At 35.2% G+C, this 18,893-nt stretch overlaps 1 protein-coding gene across 2 annotated transcripts; it reads left to right on the top strand.

The window, feature by feature from the left end:
• The first annotated feature begins 6,212 nt into the window (after window positions 1-6,212).
• Window positions 6,213-17,552, top strand: C10H11orf58 (chromosome 10 C11orf58 homolog). 2 transcript variants are annotated; one of them, XM_032488933.1, is made up of 5 exons: window positions 6,213-6,440; window positions 11,250-11,334; window positions 14,028-14,084; window positions 15,649-15,758; window positions 16,509-17,552. In XM_032488933.1, exons 1-5 carry the CDS (start codon window positions 6,378-6,380, stop codon window positions 16,737-16,739), a joined length of 546 nt encoding a protein of 181 aa, XP_032344824.1. In that variant the 5' UTR covers window positions 6,213-6,377; the 3' UTR covers window positions 16,740-17,552. The 2 variants fall into 2 exon arrangements, 1 of the variants encoding a protein (XP_032344824.1); XR_004323277.1 differs by having other exon boundaries at window positions 6,216-6,440; window positions 14,024-14,084.
• The last annotated feature ends 1,341 nt before the right edge of the window (window positions 17,553-18,893 follow it).

Here is an 18,893-nt window from a genome sequence, read left to right as displayed (position 1 = left end):
TAAATGGAGTATAACCTTTAAAAATTGTGAATTACTATATTACATACCTGTAACATATAATATTGTACGTCAATTATATTTCAATTTAAAAGATATGATATTATAAAATAAATACATAAATAAATGTTAAAAATGAAAAAAAAAAAAGAGAGTAGACCTGTGAGTGTTCATGGATGCAGGGTTTCTTTTGAGGATGATAAAATTGATTGTGGTGATAACTGCACAACTCTGTGACTATACTAAAAAATATTTAATTGTGCATTTTAAATAGGTGAGTTATGTAGCATGTGAATTATATCTCAATAAATGTGTTATTTAAAAAGTTTAAGGCATGTCCCAAAATATTATTGATGGAAAATATCTGTTATATAAAAATTAATGCAACAACAAAAATCTGTACCTAAATCCTAAATTATATTATCCTGGAAGTGAGGAAGGGAAGAACAGAGCAAAACAAAAGGTGCTAAATTCTTTATACATCTGACAGGGGAGTCAGGAGCCACTGAGACATTGTTTCACCCTTGATTAGAATTAAAACTAAAATATAACCATTAGTAGTATTGAAAACAAAAAGCATATCATCCAAATCAATAGAAAAAAGAAACCAGAAGGGATTACACTTAAGATGTTAACTGGTTACCTTACAACTCTGACCCTATGAGTGATTTTTTATTTCTTCTTTGTCTTCCACATTTTCTACAAAGGGTTGTTTTATCTTTACGTATGTGTGCTTACCTTTGTGACTCTGTCTTAAAATTCAAGTTTATTTACTTATGTGTTCATTTATGGTTTATATTTTAATATGTTAATAGATTCAGATAATTTAAAATTCAAAAGATACAAAAAGTATGGTGAAAAGGCTCCTTGTTAACAACGCACCTCAGTCTCCCAGCTACCACCACAAGCATGGAGTATATGAATATTGCCAGTTACTTCTTGGGTATCTTTGTGGGAATATTTGATGCATATATATTAATTTTTTTCTTTTTAATATAAGTACAATGTAATATATACACTATTCTCCACTTTGCTTTTTTTATTCAACAATATATCTTAGAGATTGTCCCATATCAGTACCTGCAGAGCTTCCTCTTTTTAATGGCTACATGCTAGTCCACGGTATGGATTATCACAATTTATTTACCTTCATATTGACATATTACTTTTATAATTGGTAAGAACAGCACAGTAATTTTGGAGAAAAAAACTAGAATGTTCTCATTCACTTTCCCCTCCACCAAAAAAAAGACATCATCCACTGATTTAAACTTATAAGCTCTCTTTGATAACAACTATTAGAACATTCTGCTTTACGTGTATATAGATCTTATATATAAGATCAGATTAGAAAATCCATCAACAACAATTTTGTTGAAGAAGTTTTATAAGCAAATACATTTTCATTTCCCTTTTCATTCTTTACTCTTTCAAGTGTCTGATTATGTGTAAAACAATCAAGCCAATATTTATGTCATGTTTTACTTTTTTAATTTTTTAATCTTTATTTTTTTCTTTTAAATTTCTTTATGAAAGTATAGTTGATTTACAATATTGTGTTATTTTTGGGTATACAGCAAAGTGGCTTTTGTATATATATGCATTTTTTTGGATTCTTTTCCATTATAGGTTATTAAAAGCTATTGAATATAGTTTCCTGTGTTAATATAATAAATCTTAATTGTTTTCTATTTTATATATGGTAGTATGTATCTGTTAATCCCATACTCCTAATTTGTTCTTCCCTCCATTACCCTTTGGTAACCATAAATTTGTTTACTATGTCTGTGAATCTGTTTGTTTTATAAATAAATTCATTTGTATTATTTCTTAGATTCCACATATAAGTGATATTACCTAATATCTGTCTTTCTCTGTCTGATTTACTCTACTTACTATGACAATTTCTAGGTCCATCCAGGTTGCTGCAAATGGAATTATTTCATTCTTTTTCATGGCTGAGTTATATTCCACTGCATATATATCTCTCTCTCACATCTTTTTTATCCATTCATCTGTTGATGGACACTTAGGTTACTTCCGTGCCTTGGCTATTGTAAACAGTGCTGCTATTAACAGTGGAGTATGTCATCACATTTTAAATTACAGTAGCACTGTGGCAAATCAGCATGTCCAATGAACAGAATAGGAATTTATGTCATCATCAACCACAACCACATTTATTTTTTTAAACCTTGTCTTCAAATATTTTTCCCTTGGCTTCAATGACACCTAACTCTCATTGTTCTACTTCTACATCTATTTTTTAATTTCAGGTTCTTCTCCCTCATTCTACTCTTAAATTTTTTCCCCTTTTCCAAGTACCTCTCTTCTACATGCTCATTGAGTGAACTCAATCACTCTCCAAGTTTGCCCATCATCTCTAGATGGGTGATATCCACATGTATGGCTCTCTCCTAACTTTGAAGCTCATATTGCTAACTGTCTACTAGATAACTTCACTTGGTATCCCACTAATACTTTAAATTTAACACATCTAAAATCAAAAACTCATTATCTTACCACATAACCTGCTCCTCTTTAACCACATCCATTCATACATTAACACAACAAGAATTAGAGTCATGGTTTATATACAAGTCATAATGCTAAGCTTAGATCCTACCAAAAAGAATCTTACAGCCTAGAATAGCCAGCAAGACATGTATCTTTGTTCATATCTCTATTATAGCACATATATTTTTGTTGTAACTAGTGATGACAAACTAACCAAGATAAATAAAAGGTAGTAGTAGAAAACAATATTGCAATGGATCATTGAAATCAGAATATAGACCCTCAATTATAGGCTTAATTATATCAACTTAAATCTGTATAAAATGGGAAGCTCCAGGAAGTTTTTGAACAAGAGAGCCTCTACATTCCATTTTCAAGTGATGGACCTGGCCATGATGTGTAAAATGGATTTAACTGGGTAACTATTAGAGGATGGGAGGTTACTATAAATCTGTGAAACAGATGCTCTGAACCTGAGCACATACAGGGAGATTCAAACTCAAGGTTTTGATTAGGCTGACTTTGATAAGCCTACACAGTTGTCTCAGAATATGATACTTTTGTGCATATCGGGTTTCAATCACACAGGACACTAACCATTCCTGACTATATGCCCCACCCTGCCTACACTATTTTTCAAGGCCTAGCTCAAAAACTTTTGGGAAGAATTTCCCTATTTCCCTCAGCTAAAATGAACTGCTCCCAGAGCATTTCATCTGTAACTTATTGGTGCCACTTAATCATTCTTCCCCCCACTGAGATGTAAACTCCTTGAGATAAGGGATTACACATTATTTATTCTAGTTTTCCTCAAATTTAGCACACTGCCTGACACATACTAAGCACCCTATATAAATGTTGAGTTATACTGGAACAGTGGAAAATGCCTCGGTTTTTGGAGTTAGACTTAAGGATTGAATCCCAGCTTAGCCACTCACTTACTAGTTATATGACTATGGGCAACTATTTAACTTTTCTTAAGGTTCATTATCTACAAAATAAAAATTCTTGCAAATTGTTGTGAAGCTTTGAGATCAATTATAAAGAAGCACCTAGCAAAGTGTATAGTGCATAATGGATATTTAATAAATAATAGTTATAATTAAGGCACAAGGAATTTTTTTTTAAAGTCTCAGGTAAAACAGCAGATTTTTTTGTACAGAGCGTATTCATCAGAGATTTTACTTCTTTTTAGGTCTGTTAACTATGCTCAGTTATGGCTACCCTTGGTTGAGGGATATTAATGTATGTACTCAACACTTACGAATGCCAAATGGTAAGCACTAGGTAAATAAAAATGAGGGAGGCATGGTCTCTACACTCAGGAAAGTATTTTAAAACCCTATTAGTAACAGGATATCCTCTCCTTGTCTTTACTACCCAAGAAAGAAGCACATTGCTGAGTTTCTGGGCCTTTTATGAGACACCACTCTGTTACATTATACAATTTCATACTTCTTATATTAATTCAAAAAAACTTATTAACTACCATGTGGCAAGCATTGTGCTAGAAAATACAGAAACAGAAAAGGAAGATGGAACAGTCCCAAAACTAAAGAAGGTATTTCAGAGTATCTTTTTGTTTTTACAAAACCAGGAAGAAGTGTATTAACCAAGTTTCTGTGCCACATATACGTTTCTATAACACTGTATCATATCATCCTTACCTATATCCTTCTGTATATGAAACTGAGTAAAATCTGATGAAATGATCCAATCCTTATTATTTCCTATGTTACTTTTTGGCTTTTAATCTTGTTTTATAATAACTTGAAGGTTTAGCCATCCAGGAGCCAACAATTCTGGTGAAGAAATAAAAGACAAGTTGCTAGCACATTAGACTTTTCTGGACTTTCACCAATTAGTAAAGTTAGAACTATATAGTAACTATTAACCCTACTGATAGCCCTTTTTTATTTCAGAATTCTCTTAGTGACCTAAATTACCTATTCAGCCATCCTATTTTTCTACTGGCAACAAAACTAAGGTTTCTAAATTGTATATATTATAGTCTGTCAAACCCTTTGGATGTGAATTGTAGTCCATCCCAGAAAATTCTTTAAGTTAACTATATCTCATAGTAGTTATATTTATACTCTGTAGAATTATAGTTAGGCAAAATATTTTTAAAATTTAAAATTAAAGAGTAAGCAACCACTTCCAAAAATACTTTTTCTCATGGGTTAATTCTCCTCCTCCTTGATTTCTGGTTTATTCTCACCACAGAACTAACTGATAAAGGTACCTTTGCTTGGTTATAAAATATGACCCCATCTGAGGTTTTTCTTTCATATCATCCTACCTAGAATTGTTATTCCTTTGCTTCAAAATAAAGTAATATTTAAATACATGACTGCATAAATTAAAGAATTGTCTTCCACTGGTCAGAGTTCTATAAAAGGTTCAATGATCACCTGAAATCTAGGAAAGTATTATTATTTCTACATAGGCAGTCAAACTAGAGTAATTGCTGAGTTCAGAAGCTAACAGTTAAGCAGTTTCACAGGCTGCTGCTCTCAGTACCAAAATGCACTCTAGATCTGTATTGCCTGTATAGACTGTACTTACTGATTTTTGTTCTTTAAAAAAAATCAAAAAAACTCTGAACAAGGTCAGAAAGCTTCAGATTAAGTAAGGGAAAAGGATCCTGACAGAATGTTAGGGTTGAAGGCACCCAGGTTCAGGCCTGGTTAGAAATTTAGACACCTTGATACCACATGAATTAAACTCCAATATCCAGATAATACCTTTAGATTCAGTGCTTTCTGAGTAGATTAGCGGTTGGTAGGGAAAAGGGAGAAGGGGGAAAGGCAGCTTAATGGGTATTGAAGTTCCTTTCTGGGTGAGAAAAAGTCTTAGAACTAGAAAGAGGTGATGGTTGTACAGCACTGTTTATGTATTAAATGCCACTTAATTTTACACTCCAAAATGGTTAATTTTATGTTAATTTTTTTCTTAATTGAGGTGAAATTTTAAGTATTTTTTAAAGGAAAAGAAAAAGGTACAAGACTTTCTGGCAGAGACGGACTTCACTTGGTGAAAGCCCCTAAAGTACAAAGCCTACACACCAGCAGTGAGGTCGGAGAGGATCACCCCAACCTCACAAGGTCCTGTGAAAAGCTTATAGAATTCCCTCAGGTGGACTCTAGTTTCAATTATAGCCAATTAACTGGCACGTAACACCAATACTGAACTCACTTTCATGAGAGTAAGAAAGTGAAAAAACGTTCGCCGGTAACTTTCCAAAAGCTGCACCACAGATCTAGAAATATCCTGGGTGCAGTAGAGAACACTACGGGGGAAACAGCAGAAGCCATTTTTTTTGGAAAGGTTTTTGTCTTCCGATGAGCGTACGCGTGAGGATTCAGTAGGCCTCAAACACTATATTTCAATCTAGGTGCTTAACTGTAACAAATTCACTTGTGTCAGTGGGGCAGCGTCTCACAGTACAACGCGAAAACCCAGGCTGAGTTTCCTTCTGTGGCGACGAAGGTTGACTAAAGCTCACCGCCATTCTCATCCGCGAGAAAGCTCCCTTGGCCAGCCGATGGAGGCGGAGCCTCGAAGGGCACTCCCGCCACACAGCGCGGGCTGTGCCGCTGAGCTTCCTGGGAGTTGTAGTTTTAGTTACCCATCCATCCCTTCTTCAGAAGGGTGTGGAGTGAACCAGAAAACTATAACTCCCAGAGTGCTCCGGGGTGGCGAGAGGCCGCGGCGGTGACGACCGTGGCAGAGAAGGCCCGGAGGGGCTCTGCCTTCTGGAGTGGCGCTGCTTGGGCCGGTGGCAGGTTGCGGGCTGTTGGAGCCGCGACTGAGGAGAACGGCGAGTGGGTTCGGCATTTCCCGTCTGGGTCTCCACAACGATGAGTGCTGCCAGGGATTCCCATCCGCACGGGGTGAAGCGTTCAGCCTCCCCAGACGACGATGTAAATAACAATGGCGGAGTGGATGAGGGTTGAGGCCTACTAAAGGTTGGGGTAGGCCGGGAAGGGTGGGTGCGGAAGGAGGAAGCGCCTGAGGTGGCCTGGGGGGAAGAGGTGAGGGGGAGGACCCAGAAGAGTGGGAAATGTCCGCTTTTCCTAATTAGGGTTGGAATGTTTGAAGAGGTCCACACGCTAAGAGCCGGAGACCTGCGTAGGAAGGGGGTTCGAGGAAAGAAATACTGAGTGGTCGAGAAGTGAAAGAGCTTAGTCAGAGAACCATATTTGCCTGTTTCGGGGCTGATGAAGCTTCTTTGTGGGGCCTTTCTATTCACAATAGAGACGGCAAAACCCTCCTCCCTGTTTTAGGCTTTAAATGCTTCTGTGACAAAGTCAAGATGTTCGTGCGAATTTGGACATTTTCTGGCCGGGGTTATTTTTGTAATGCGCTGTTAAGAGTTAAACTTAACTGTACTGTTAAGAGTAAACCAAGAACAGTATTGAATGGAAAAACTGTACCGGGGGAATAATAGTGGTGCACGGTGCTGAGGTCTAAGACGTTGAGACCTAGAGGCCCGTTTTCACGTCAAGTACCTCTCTTCGCGCCCCCCCCCCCCGCCCCCGGCTCATCAGTTTAAATAGCAAACCATTCATTCCTTAAAGTAAACAAATATTTACTGTTGTGTCAGCTGTTGAGAATTCAAAGATGAATAACTCTGGTGCTTATCCTAGGCTTTTTGTATAGTTGTACTAGCTCCTAGCGCAGTGTCATGGAGACTGCAGTAACGAGTAAACGTACAACTAAATGAATAAATGCCATGAGAACGCTGATGGGGGAATTTGCGGGAAGGGGACATAGGTCATCATTAAAGATGTCGAAGGGAGGTTATGTAGTTTTCTTTCTTTTATTTAAAGCGGTATCAATTTATGAATGTGTAGAGTGTTTTATTTTCTATAGTGCAGTTAAGTGCCTTTCATATTATCTTACTTTGTGAACCATAAAAGGCTCACTGAATACTATTAGTGCATCAGTTGTAGCAAATGAGATGACGTTAAGACACATCCCCCTTTTGAGTAGGTGGTGGGGTTAGGTTTGGAATAGTAAGGCCCTTTAAGAAAATTGATTTTAGCTCTTCAGAAAGATTAGTAATCAGTGAAGATTTGGAGGTGAATAGTTATATAGTGAGATTTATTCATGCCTACTGTTTGGCCCTACAGCTGACTTTGAGATCTTTTCTTGTTAATATGGTAATCCAGTACTTATCAGGAACTTATCTAGGCTTTTGAGTAACCTGGGTGCCATTTTAAAAGCTATTACATTGTTTTCCTCCTGGTACTTAGCTGTGACTTGATTGCTTGAAAGTCAGGCGCCTGTTTTGCTAGGATCAGAGACATACTCTTAGTTGGACAGAAAACTCTTGGTGATACTAGGTAATTTAACAAAGTTAAAGGAATTAAGTAATTAAACCTTTACAGTTTAATGGGATCAGTTTAACTAGATGACCTTTAAGACCTTTTCCAATCCTATAAACATTCTCTTTGAAGATGGTTACTGTTGCAATTCAAAATTAGAGCTAGGACCTTCACACATTATCTAAAAATGATTATGTTGCTAATTTTATATTTTAGTGCAATACAGTAACATGTCCCTTGATAATGATCTTTTTAAGCCAGTTTCATATTTTTGCTGGTGATTGGGAGTTATCTTTAAGTGCTTGTGTTTTTAATATTTTAAAAATAATATATAATTTAAAAATTTAAATATATGTTTAAGTTTATAAAATCAGCTAATTATAATATGTAGTTGATCCGCAGTTTCTAATGAACATCTGCATGTAAAAGATAAAGTTTTCTTTGCCTGCTAACTTCACATGTTAAATGGGGTAACAGATCATGGAATCCAACTCTAGAAAAATGCTGACAATGGTAGAAATAAATTCTAAGAGTTACTACAGTGTGTGCTGAGGATGAAGTAAATTAATTACAGTTTTATAATAAAGGTATTAAGGATGAAGCCAACTTAAAAATGGTTTCATTGGTTTGAATGGAATAGAGAAATGAAAGCTATCTTTTAGGAAGACGAATGAGGGATTAATTTTGGTAAGTGGTGGAGAGTCTCTAAGAATGTATCAGGCACCCATATGCTTTTCAGAATGCAGCACTTAGGCATGGTACTTGCTGCTGTATGCTAAGGTCTGAAAGGGAGAACTAGAAGGACTTTGTGGCTTAAAAAAATTAAGATTATAAATTGTAGATAAGTTATTTATGTAAAGGCATTGAAGATACTTGCCCTTTTAAAAGAAAGTTTGGGAATCTTTAATTTTTACTAAAGACAAATTGTTTTTACCTTAATTATATATATATATATATTTTTTTTATAGCTGTAATTCATAAACTACTTTCATATATCTTGTCTCATTTGATTATGTACAGTATGATGTGGAAGGAACAGAGGATCAAAGCAAGTCAGTTCGCCTCTTTGCCTCAGTGTCCTTATTTATTAAATGGACTCTTGAGATAATGTACGTGAAAAGTGATTTGTAAGTTGTAAAACACTATGCAATTCTTAGGTGTTAGTATTCTTAAGACAGTCTTTCAAAGAAGACTTTTTGTTTCAATGAGGAATTAAAACTAAGAAGTTAAATGCCAGGTCTGGTGATTTAGTGAGAATTAGAACTTAAGCTTCACTAGTACTTTTTTTTTTTTTTTTAAACTGTATTGAGCCAGAAATAGTTAAGAACTAACCAGTTGGAAAGAAGTAGAGATTTGGAACTTCATTAGCCAGAATCATGAGAATATATAGTAAGCCCGCCACCAAAAAGAATTTAGAAGAACCGTAAGTGGGTGGCCAGTGTGGTACAAATACTTCAACAGTCATATGCCCAGGAAGAATGGTCATCATTGTTTTTATATGTCTATTCTATTCATCTTTTATGAGTAATTTTCAAAAGTAAGAATAGAAGAATAGTTAAAAAAAACAACTTTATTAGAAATTTTGATATGAACTTAACCATAGCAAACCAAATTTTCTTGGTTTTCACAATATATAAATTATATATTTGGGGTATATGTATTGTGAAAGCATTCTATGAATACAGCTAACTGCTTGTCAGTTTTCATGTGTGAAACTGAAACAATTTCAGATTTCAAACCAATTTCTGATAGATTTTAGTTTTATTTTAGTTCTTGAGTTCTTGCATTTGCATCATTAAAATACTTGAAGAATTTTTTGAAACCTTTGATTGCTCATAGTTTTGTGTCAAAGGAGTGTTGTCTTCTTTGCTCTGTAATTGCAAATCATTTTCATTTTTAGATTATAAACTCAATTAGAATGATCAGCCCAGTGAATGTTTTCATTTCTGTATTCCTTCTCGTCTACCCTCAGCATTTACTTAGTATGGTGCTTATAGACCATGCCAAGTAAATTTTAATGTACAAATGCCATGAATGATAAAATGAAACATATGTAGCTTAGAAAAACAGGGTGGTCCAGACTGTTACTGCAATGTTGCAAAATATTGCAAGATAAAGTTCTTCCTGTTGAATGACTTTCTAGATGAGAGTATCATCTTTTCTTATCTTTTTTTTTTTTTTTTTTTTTTTTTTTTTTTTTTTTTTTGGTCTCTCATTGATTGCTGGATTGGAGAAAAGTGATCATCCAAAGACTCATAGTCTAAGATTTTGGCATATACACTTAAGTTTGCCATTATCATTAGTTTAAGAGTCCACTTTCTGTTATTTTGTATTCGCCTAATTCATCAGTAATTGTGAAATGCCTCCTGTCAGTTTTCAGTTTTCTACTCAATTGCCATTATGAGTAGAAATGTAAAATTGTCAACTCTGTCCAAAGAAGGCTTAGAAGTATACAACAGGAGTGATTTCTTCTTGAAAAATGATGCAATACTTTGGACAACATGATGAGAAAACTTTTCTACCATTTTTCTATGTACTATTTTTGTCAGTTTGAGCATAATTAGGATGATTAATGACTTGTAGTGAAATAAATCTTACATTTGTTTCAAGATGTAGGGAATTATAATGAAGTAATTCTTATATTTAAGATGCAGGGGAAAATATAACTAGGATTCCATAGTATTTCTTAAATTTATAAAAGGGTTTAATAGACCCATTTGTTAATCACAAAATAGAATGAGTTTTATTTCTTCCTTTTTAAAAAAAAAAGTAAATTTTCTCATTGTTCTTTGGAAGACCTTTAAGGATCAAGGTCATAACACATCAGTCCTTACAGGAACTACTCAAAAAACTGAAAAACTAAAATTGGGTCCGATAGACTCTGATGTTATACTGTCCTTTAAAGTATCACTAAAACCAGAGTTTTTAACTTCAGTTAACAACTGTAGCAGTAACAGCCTTCTGGGTTAAAAGTATTAGGTGCTCTAAGGCCCTACAAGACCCAAAGACAGTAGGTCTCAAAGTGTGGCCCCTACATCAATAGTGTCAGCATCTCTTAGGAATTTGTTAGAAGTGAAATAAATCCTCAAGCCCCACCCTAGACCTACTGAATCTGAAACTCTCAGGGTGTAGCCCAGCAGTGTGTTTTAACCAGTCGTCCAGGTGATTCTTACAGGTGTAAACTTTTGAGAACCAAATTCTGGCTGCAAAGGAACTAAAGGAGTTTGCCTTGAGGTAACAGAAAAGGAGTGTATATATTCATTCGAATATCATGCTTATGCTTAACTTCCTAAGCAAGAATGAGCCCTGTTTATAATTAAAACTGACAGGGAAAAAGCTTGGGATTTAATTTTCAATATTTATTATTATGCAAAAAAATTAATTGGCCATTTTCTTTTCCAGCTTGGATCTAGCAATTGGGAGGCAGCAGACTTAGGTAATGAAGAAAGAAAACAAAAGTTCTTGAGACTTATGGGTGCAGGGAAAGGTAAGCATCCGGCAGAATATATTTTTATTTTTTCTTTGAAAATAATGCCCTTTTTTTTAATGTATGTTCAGTGAGAAGCAGTGAAGATACTTACTGTTCTGCATGATTACTTTAGGCTTTCAAAATATAGCTGACCTAACTGAGCACTTAAAATTTATACTATTTCTGAGCCACTTCTGGGATTCTCAGTGCCACTGGGCGGTAATGTTTAGAGACTATACAGAGAAAAAAAATTGGAGTTTATGACTTGCCATTTGTTAGCATGATGAATTGATACAGAGTATTTCTGGGCAGACCATTTGGGAGGCCTTTCATATTTTTTACCTCCTTCCAGCCCTTGAAGTAGTAGCCAAGGGAATGGCCTTTATCAAAAAATTAATTTTAAAAATGTTCAGTATATTTTGAAATCTATTTCAGTTTGATTAACATAATAGAAGATATAAAGTATAGGTGCCAGGAAAACATCCACTGAGAAAAAACTTGTTCCTAGCAGTTCATTTTTACATGGAAGTACAGTGATTTCTAAACATTCATTTTTTTTGTAAGCAAGTAAATTTATTTTCCTACCATTGTCCCAGTAGTCTTTCTGCAAACCTAATGTGGGAGAAATAGGAAGACTTTTTCTGTTTTAAGCATTTTGGGATGAAATTTTGCACTTTGTTTTTGCTGTTCATAGGGGAATGCTTCATGCATTTTACCAATAATTATTGACTATCTACTACAGGCCAGGCAATATAGTAGGTCATGGGGGGGTCACATAGATTTCAATAACATGTTTAGAGCCATTATGTGATGAAAGAAACCAGATAATAGCAATATAGAATTACAATTGCTATGAGAGAGTTACGCACATAGTGCTGTGAAATTAAGACGGGGTAGCCAACCTTGGCTTAGCAGCACAAGAAAGCTTCCCGTAAATAGAACTGATCTGAATCTGAAAGGATAAAGAGTTAGCCAGACTAGAACAGTGGGGTTCAGGATAGGGAGAGATCATGTAAGATGTTAAGTCCTATGCAAAGGAAGGAGAGGAGAGGAGCCACTGAGTATCCTTCTGTAGGAGCTGTCTGCTAGGACGTGCACTATGTGACATTGCCTCACCTGTGTGCATACAAAGTACAGTGTCATTGGCACTGTCTTGGCCATGGGAATTCAAGGCATTAGCCCAGATGTCCCTCGTGCTGTGCACACAAACTCACCACACAAATCCGCTGAAGTCAGTCACTGGCACCTGCTATAGTCACACATCTGGACTCGCTGTGGAAGCCATGGAATCAGCCCAGACACTGGTCGCTGCTCACACCAGATCTGCCCCAGCCACAGGAGCACCAGTAAAATCGCTTGGATGTCCCACAAGCATTGAGTTTACAAAGCCACAAGTGTCGTAACTCCACCAAATTTATACAGCCCCTGGGACACAGCTTGGATTTCAGCCCACTTTCCTTCTGAAGTCACATGGCCTCTGGGGATTGGCTCAGATTTCAGCCCCGCCTCTGTATGGGCACCCCGCCAGTGCTTGTGCACTCCCAGATGTCATAGAGGCAGAGCTCCGCATGCTGTGAGAATGCGGCTGCTATGGCGGGGACCTGCCCCTCCCTTTTTTGCACATGCGTTAACAGTAGGGCTATATCGTGGATCCAGGCTTCATCCTGTGTACCCACTCAGTAGTAGCCTGAAACACACTTTAGTCCCTTCGAGCTGTCTCCACACAGCAAATCCCAGTCCCCTCCCTGGATCTGTTGGCTAAAGCCGGATGGCAGCTCCCATGCCCACCAGCAGTCACACATCTTGGCCTGGGGAGTGCAGCAGGGTAGCCAGGACCATCTGTGCTGGTCTCTATTCTGCCTGTCATGAGCCAGCTGTTACACTCTCCTCTGAGCCTCGGGAGCTCCCTATCTGTCCCAGTTGATCTCCCAGCCAGTGAAGGGTATTCCCAGGGTGAGGATTGTTTTTTCAAAGCCTCCTCCCACGGGTGTAGGTCCTACCCCGATTTCCTGGGGTTTTTTTCCCTCTTTTGTCCTACCTGGTTATGTGGTGATCTTTCTTGCAGATTTGAATTTTTGAGATCTGCCAATGTTCAATAGGTATTCTGTGAGGGTTGTTCCACATGTAAATGTATTTTTAATGTATTTGTGGGAGGAGGTGAGCTCCATACGCTTCGATTCCACCATCTTGATCTCTCCCATTTTTTATATTTTAAATTTCTGTAACTTTGTATGTTATAAATATATTGATTAATTTCATTTTTTAGCTAGCTAAATAGTGTCATTTGCTTTCTGTCCATAAAATATGTGTGAGGCATCAGAAAGAGAAGGTAGGAAAGTTAAAGCAACTCATTTAACTGGTCTTTTAGGAAAGAAACTTGAGGTTGATTCATTTTTCTAGTTATCTACTCATCCATTTAAAATTGCAGCTTGATCTTTACATACTCTCTATCCCCTTCCTCTGCTTAGTTTGCTTTAATGACATTGCTTGCAGACGTACTATAATTTACTTACTGATTTTGTTTCTCCTCCCCATCCCTACACATGCAAAAATGGTAAGTTCCATAAAGTCAGGGATCTTAATTTAGTCCTTTATCTTAACTGTGTCCTGCAAGTCTTGAATAGTGTAGGGCACATAGTAGACACTTAATAATTGTGTTGAATTAGTGGTCTCAGATTCTAATACATTTTCTGCCTTCCTATTATAGAAAGAACATACTGGTCGTCTTGTCATAGGAGATCACAAATCAACATCTCACTTCCGAACAGGTGAGAAAGTAAAATATAATTAAAGTGGTGGTGCTAAATTTTGGAAGCATTTGTACATATTTTAAAATATTCTAACTTCTGTGTATAATTGATGATTAATTTTAATGATTAAAATATTAGAAATACATAGTATATGTAAACATATATCATGTAACAATATATACTTTGATTTTTAAAAGATTTGAGAGTATTCATCAATATATTTTAACCAAGAAACTGACCTATTTCTGTCTTCATTTTTACTTATTCACAAGATGTAGTTGAGGTTTATGCCTTGTCTTGTCTGTAATATCTATAGAATTTATATATTTTTTATGAATTATTTAATATACAGTGTCAGAGTTGGCATATTATATTGGTTTTTAGCTTACTGAGTTTTGCTCTGAAATCTTTGAAGAATACTCATTGCAAAGCCTGAAGAAATTAACTTTTTCTTTTAATTTGGGGGGGGGGGAATTTTTTTAAATTAAAAACTAAAAATGAATTAGAATTTGGATTTGAATTCACCCTGCTGAAAAGTAAAGTTTGCTCCTATTTAAAGTTGACCCTAATCTTGGACATTTTTAATAATAGAGTATAATGACCTAGATATATTTGGGAGAACTGTTAATCATGTTATTTAAATTAACTTTACACTGATCTAAAATATGTAGCACATTTTAGACATCAATAGGTCTTTTTTTCTAGCGTTGAACAATTATTTCAAATTGATTTGTATCGCTACAAAAGGCAAAAGAGTCTCTTAGCTTTGGCAGAATAGAAATATATTTAACTGCTGCATTTATTCTTTTAAAATGTGAAATTCTTCTTGTATTTACAAATTATAATGTCACGTACAGAAAGCTTCAGTGGTATTGGTGTAATGTTCTAGTTTCTGGGTGATAAGTATATAGGTGGTTGTTTAGTATTCTGTTTCATAACATACAATGTATGTTTATATATATATAAAATCAAATGTTGCATGGTAAAATAGCAAGTTTATATTGGTTCAATAAAAGAAAGTCATAAAGGAAATAAAAGAAAGCCAATACAACGTCATTGTATTAAGCCATTCTCTGAATAGAATTGTGTGCCTTTTCATTATTTTTGTTCAAAGACAGAAGCTTTCATTTGTTAGAGGGTTTTTGTATGTGACTAGGAGAAAATTTTACTATCAGAAGAACTATCATTAGACTATAAATAAGCTAAAACATATAATGCCCTAAGTTCTTAGTAATTAATATTTATAATATCTGAACTTCAGGGAGTTCCTTCTGAGACTCTTGTATCTGGTTTGAATTACTACATGGAAAAATACAAGTTTTTCATCTTTTATAAACAACTTTCGTAGTTCAGGGGGTTGGTTACTAAAGGAGTAATCATAAATAACATCCTTTAGTTATTTTGTGTCTGTTCAGTAACTACTTAATGGTATATAAACCCATACACAAAATTGACTGTAAAATTAGTTACAGTTGGAGAAATCAGCCCTGAATATAGTAACGTCTGTACTATGGGTTTTTTGTATAATCAAATATTTTTATTAATTTGACTGAAACATAACCAAAGTACACTGGACATGCAGGGGAAGAAGACAAGAAAATTAATGAAGAACTGGAGTCTCAATACCAGCAAAGTATGGACAGTAAATTATCAGGAAGATATCGACGACATTGTGGACTTGGCTTCAGTGAGGTAGTAATTAACATATTTTCATTAAATAGGAAGATAATTTCCAATTTGATATCATTTGTTTCTGTTATATTACTCTAGCAGTCAAGAATCCTATGTAGAAAACCTTATGGTTACTTAAAATATTTTTCTGTGGTAAACTAGGTCTTTGTAGATAATGAAAACCATTTTTGAGAGTTTTAGGATACTAGCTTAATGTAAATTCTGTTCAGATAATCATTAGAGCACATCTTAAATAGGCATGAACAACATACTCAAGTTAGGTCAAATATTTCATATAAGCAGTGGTTTAGGAGAGTTCTCTCAGTTGTTTCCTAAGTTGTCTCTTTTCATATTATAACTACTGGTTAATTACTCCAAAGTAATGTAATATGTAAAACATCGATGGCCGTTTTCCACATTTCTGTGGATCAGTGGTTAACTTGCCTTACTTACTTAAAAAAATAGATTGTTTCCTTCAGGAAGATATTATAATAATATGTTGTTTTCAGAGTGGGGGGAAAGGAGACAAGTGAGTGGGCTTCAGAGCCCTTTCTTAAAACAAAATCCTACTCAAGTCCCAGTGTATAAAACACATGGAGATGCCTGAGTCCTCAGTTCTTCCTTTGGCAGCCTCTGATCATAAGACAGTCGGAAACTGTTAATTTAATGGGTAGTGAGTGGGCTGTTTTAAGACTGTGACAAAAATTAGTGTCTTTCCCAGTTTTTATAGTGGGTAACTTATTTTAATAGCTTGTTAATTGATGGTTTTAGGTAGAAGATCATGATGGAGAAGGTGATGGGGCTGGAGATGATGATGATGATGATGATTCACCTGATCCTGAAAGTCCAGATGACTCTGAAAGTGATTCAGAGTCAGAAAAAGAAGAATCTGCTGAAGAACTCCAAGCTACTGAGCACCCTGATGAAGTGGAGGATCCCAAAAACAAAAAAGATGCAAAAAGCAACTACAAGATGATGTTTGTTAAATCCAGTGGCTCATAACTCCCAAACACTCAGTCTTTGTATTAAAAGTAAGCCTTATTGTTATAATGCACAGTGGAGGACTGCTTATAGAGCACAGACCTTTGTATTATAATTTTTAAAAAGGCCCTTTTAAATGATTACAAAGAGTGTTTGCTTTCAGATGCCATGGGTTACACTTTTATGGGCATGACTATAACCATTTTTGTAAAGAGTAAGAGTTGTATAAAATAAGAAATACAGTACTCAATTTCCTTTCATATTAGCATCATCAAACCTTTAATATCACCTTTTTATCCCTTCAAATACAGTTATAGGGGAGACACTATTTTTTGTGTGGTAGCTGTTTCATCTCTTTTTGTTCCTTCATGTTTTTCTCTTATAAAAAGTTTATCTGGTACTGTGATGAATTCATGAAAAATATTCTTTTATTGTACTTATAGTAGAACTATTCATCATGGATATTTCTGCTGCCAATAGCAATCTAAATTAATGTTGGCAAAAGATTTAGGTATTTACAGTTTACTCTTACTGATTCAGCTCTATTCTTTTGGACCAAAGCAGCATGAGAGCAAATACCACACTGGTTAGGATGGAGTTTCAACTGTCATATATTTGAAATGTTATGATCCCAAGCAATCTTTACATAATTTGAATTACATTGTATGTTAGATTTTTTATAAAATTTGGCCAGTTTTTACAGAAGAAATTATTTCTCTGATCATTTGGTTCTGTTTAGAAATATGTAAAACTGGATTTTTTTTTTTAAGGTAATATGTGACCAAAATTAATTTTCTTCCCAAGGCCTAAATAAAGAGAAAGCAGTTTCCCATATTTTGTTGTGACACCTTTATCCTCATTATCTGAAAATGAGAAACAGGCTCATTGAACAAGAAGCTGGAACAAGAAATTCTCATTTTACCCAAGTCTTATTATCCTGATTATCTAATTACTAGAAATAGTATTGCTTTCTTTCTTATTGTTGCTTTTGTTGGAGTAAAAAGAATCACCTGACTACTGTTACATGGTTGATTTGTACAGCAGATTAACACAAACTGCATTTTGGACTAGTCAATGATCTATGAGTAATTGGGTCCAAAATCTTAATGTTTCTAAGTGACATGTTCAAAGGTTTGAGTTAAACTTGTTTGTTTGCTGAACTGTTACACATCTAGATACTTAAGTATGTGTTTGATTTTTTAAAAGAATTATTCCTTTGTCATTTTGAAATTTAGAATGTCTTAGATGAGTGCAGCAACTAGAACAGGTCATTTCTGGTTTATGCAATCCATCCTGAAATATTTTTCATGTATCAGACCCCCAATATCTTGCTTATTTTTTATTTCTCACATTGTTTTTGTATGTGCTACCCTGTACAGCAAAAAGGTGAGTCAGAAGGTAGTACACAGAATGTATGACATTTAACAAATAATATTTGGTTTATACAGTATGGTTTATTCAAATTTCAGTTTGGCCACTGATTTTCAAATATTTGATCTGTAGGGTTGCTTAAGACAGCTAGTTCAAGTAGATAGTGAAAACTGATGTATGTTTAAGAATGGAAGAAGGCAAGACCAGTATTACGTTTTTAAAAGTATTTTCATCAATTTATTGTTTGTGCTAGGTTGTTTATAAGACTTGGTTCTTAATCTGTAAATAGAACAGTCTTCTAAAATAACTACACTAGAAGACCTTTTTTTCTTAATCTCCAAATAGAGACTTCCATTCCAATTCACACATTATTGGACATTAACAAAATTCAGAGTTGGAATAAATTTGGGTCTGTTGGTCCATGTGGCCTAGTGTCCCAACACCACATTAAATATCATGGCTGTCTTTTAAGCAGGAACATCAGGTTGTTTTTTGCTTTGACTTCTCAAATTGGGCGGTGGGGGTGGGGATAGTAAAAGGAAGACAGATGCCATGCCACCCTAATAAAGTACCAGGAGGAAAAAGTTTATTTTTGTGCAGTGAAACTTGCTATTCAGTGGAAAGTTGAATGGCAACTTTTCCCTATTACTGATCATTTCTTACCTGAAATACAGTTCTCCCAAGTGTTTGACTATACCAGTGATCTAAAGATCTTTTTATTGTAAAGGTTTTCCAATTTTGTGTGTATTACTAGGTAAAATTCCTCAAATCTGTAGGTTTTCAAACCTGAAAGAATTCAAGATA

This window comes from Camelus ferus, chromosome 10 (assembly GCF_009834535.1).
Source record: "Camelus ferus isolate YT-003-E chromosome 10, BCGSAC_Cfer_1.0, whole genome shotgun sequence".
Lineage (NCBI taxonomy): Eukaryota > Metazoa > Chordata > Mammalia > Artiodactyla > Camelidae > Camelus > Camelus ferus.
The sequence above is the reverse complement of the archived record's forward strand: the minus strand, read 5'-3'. Positions and strand labels throughout refer to the sequence as shown.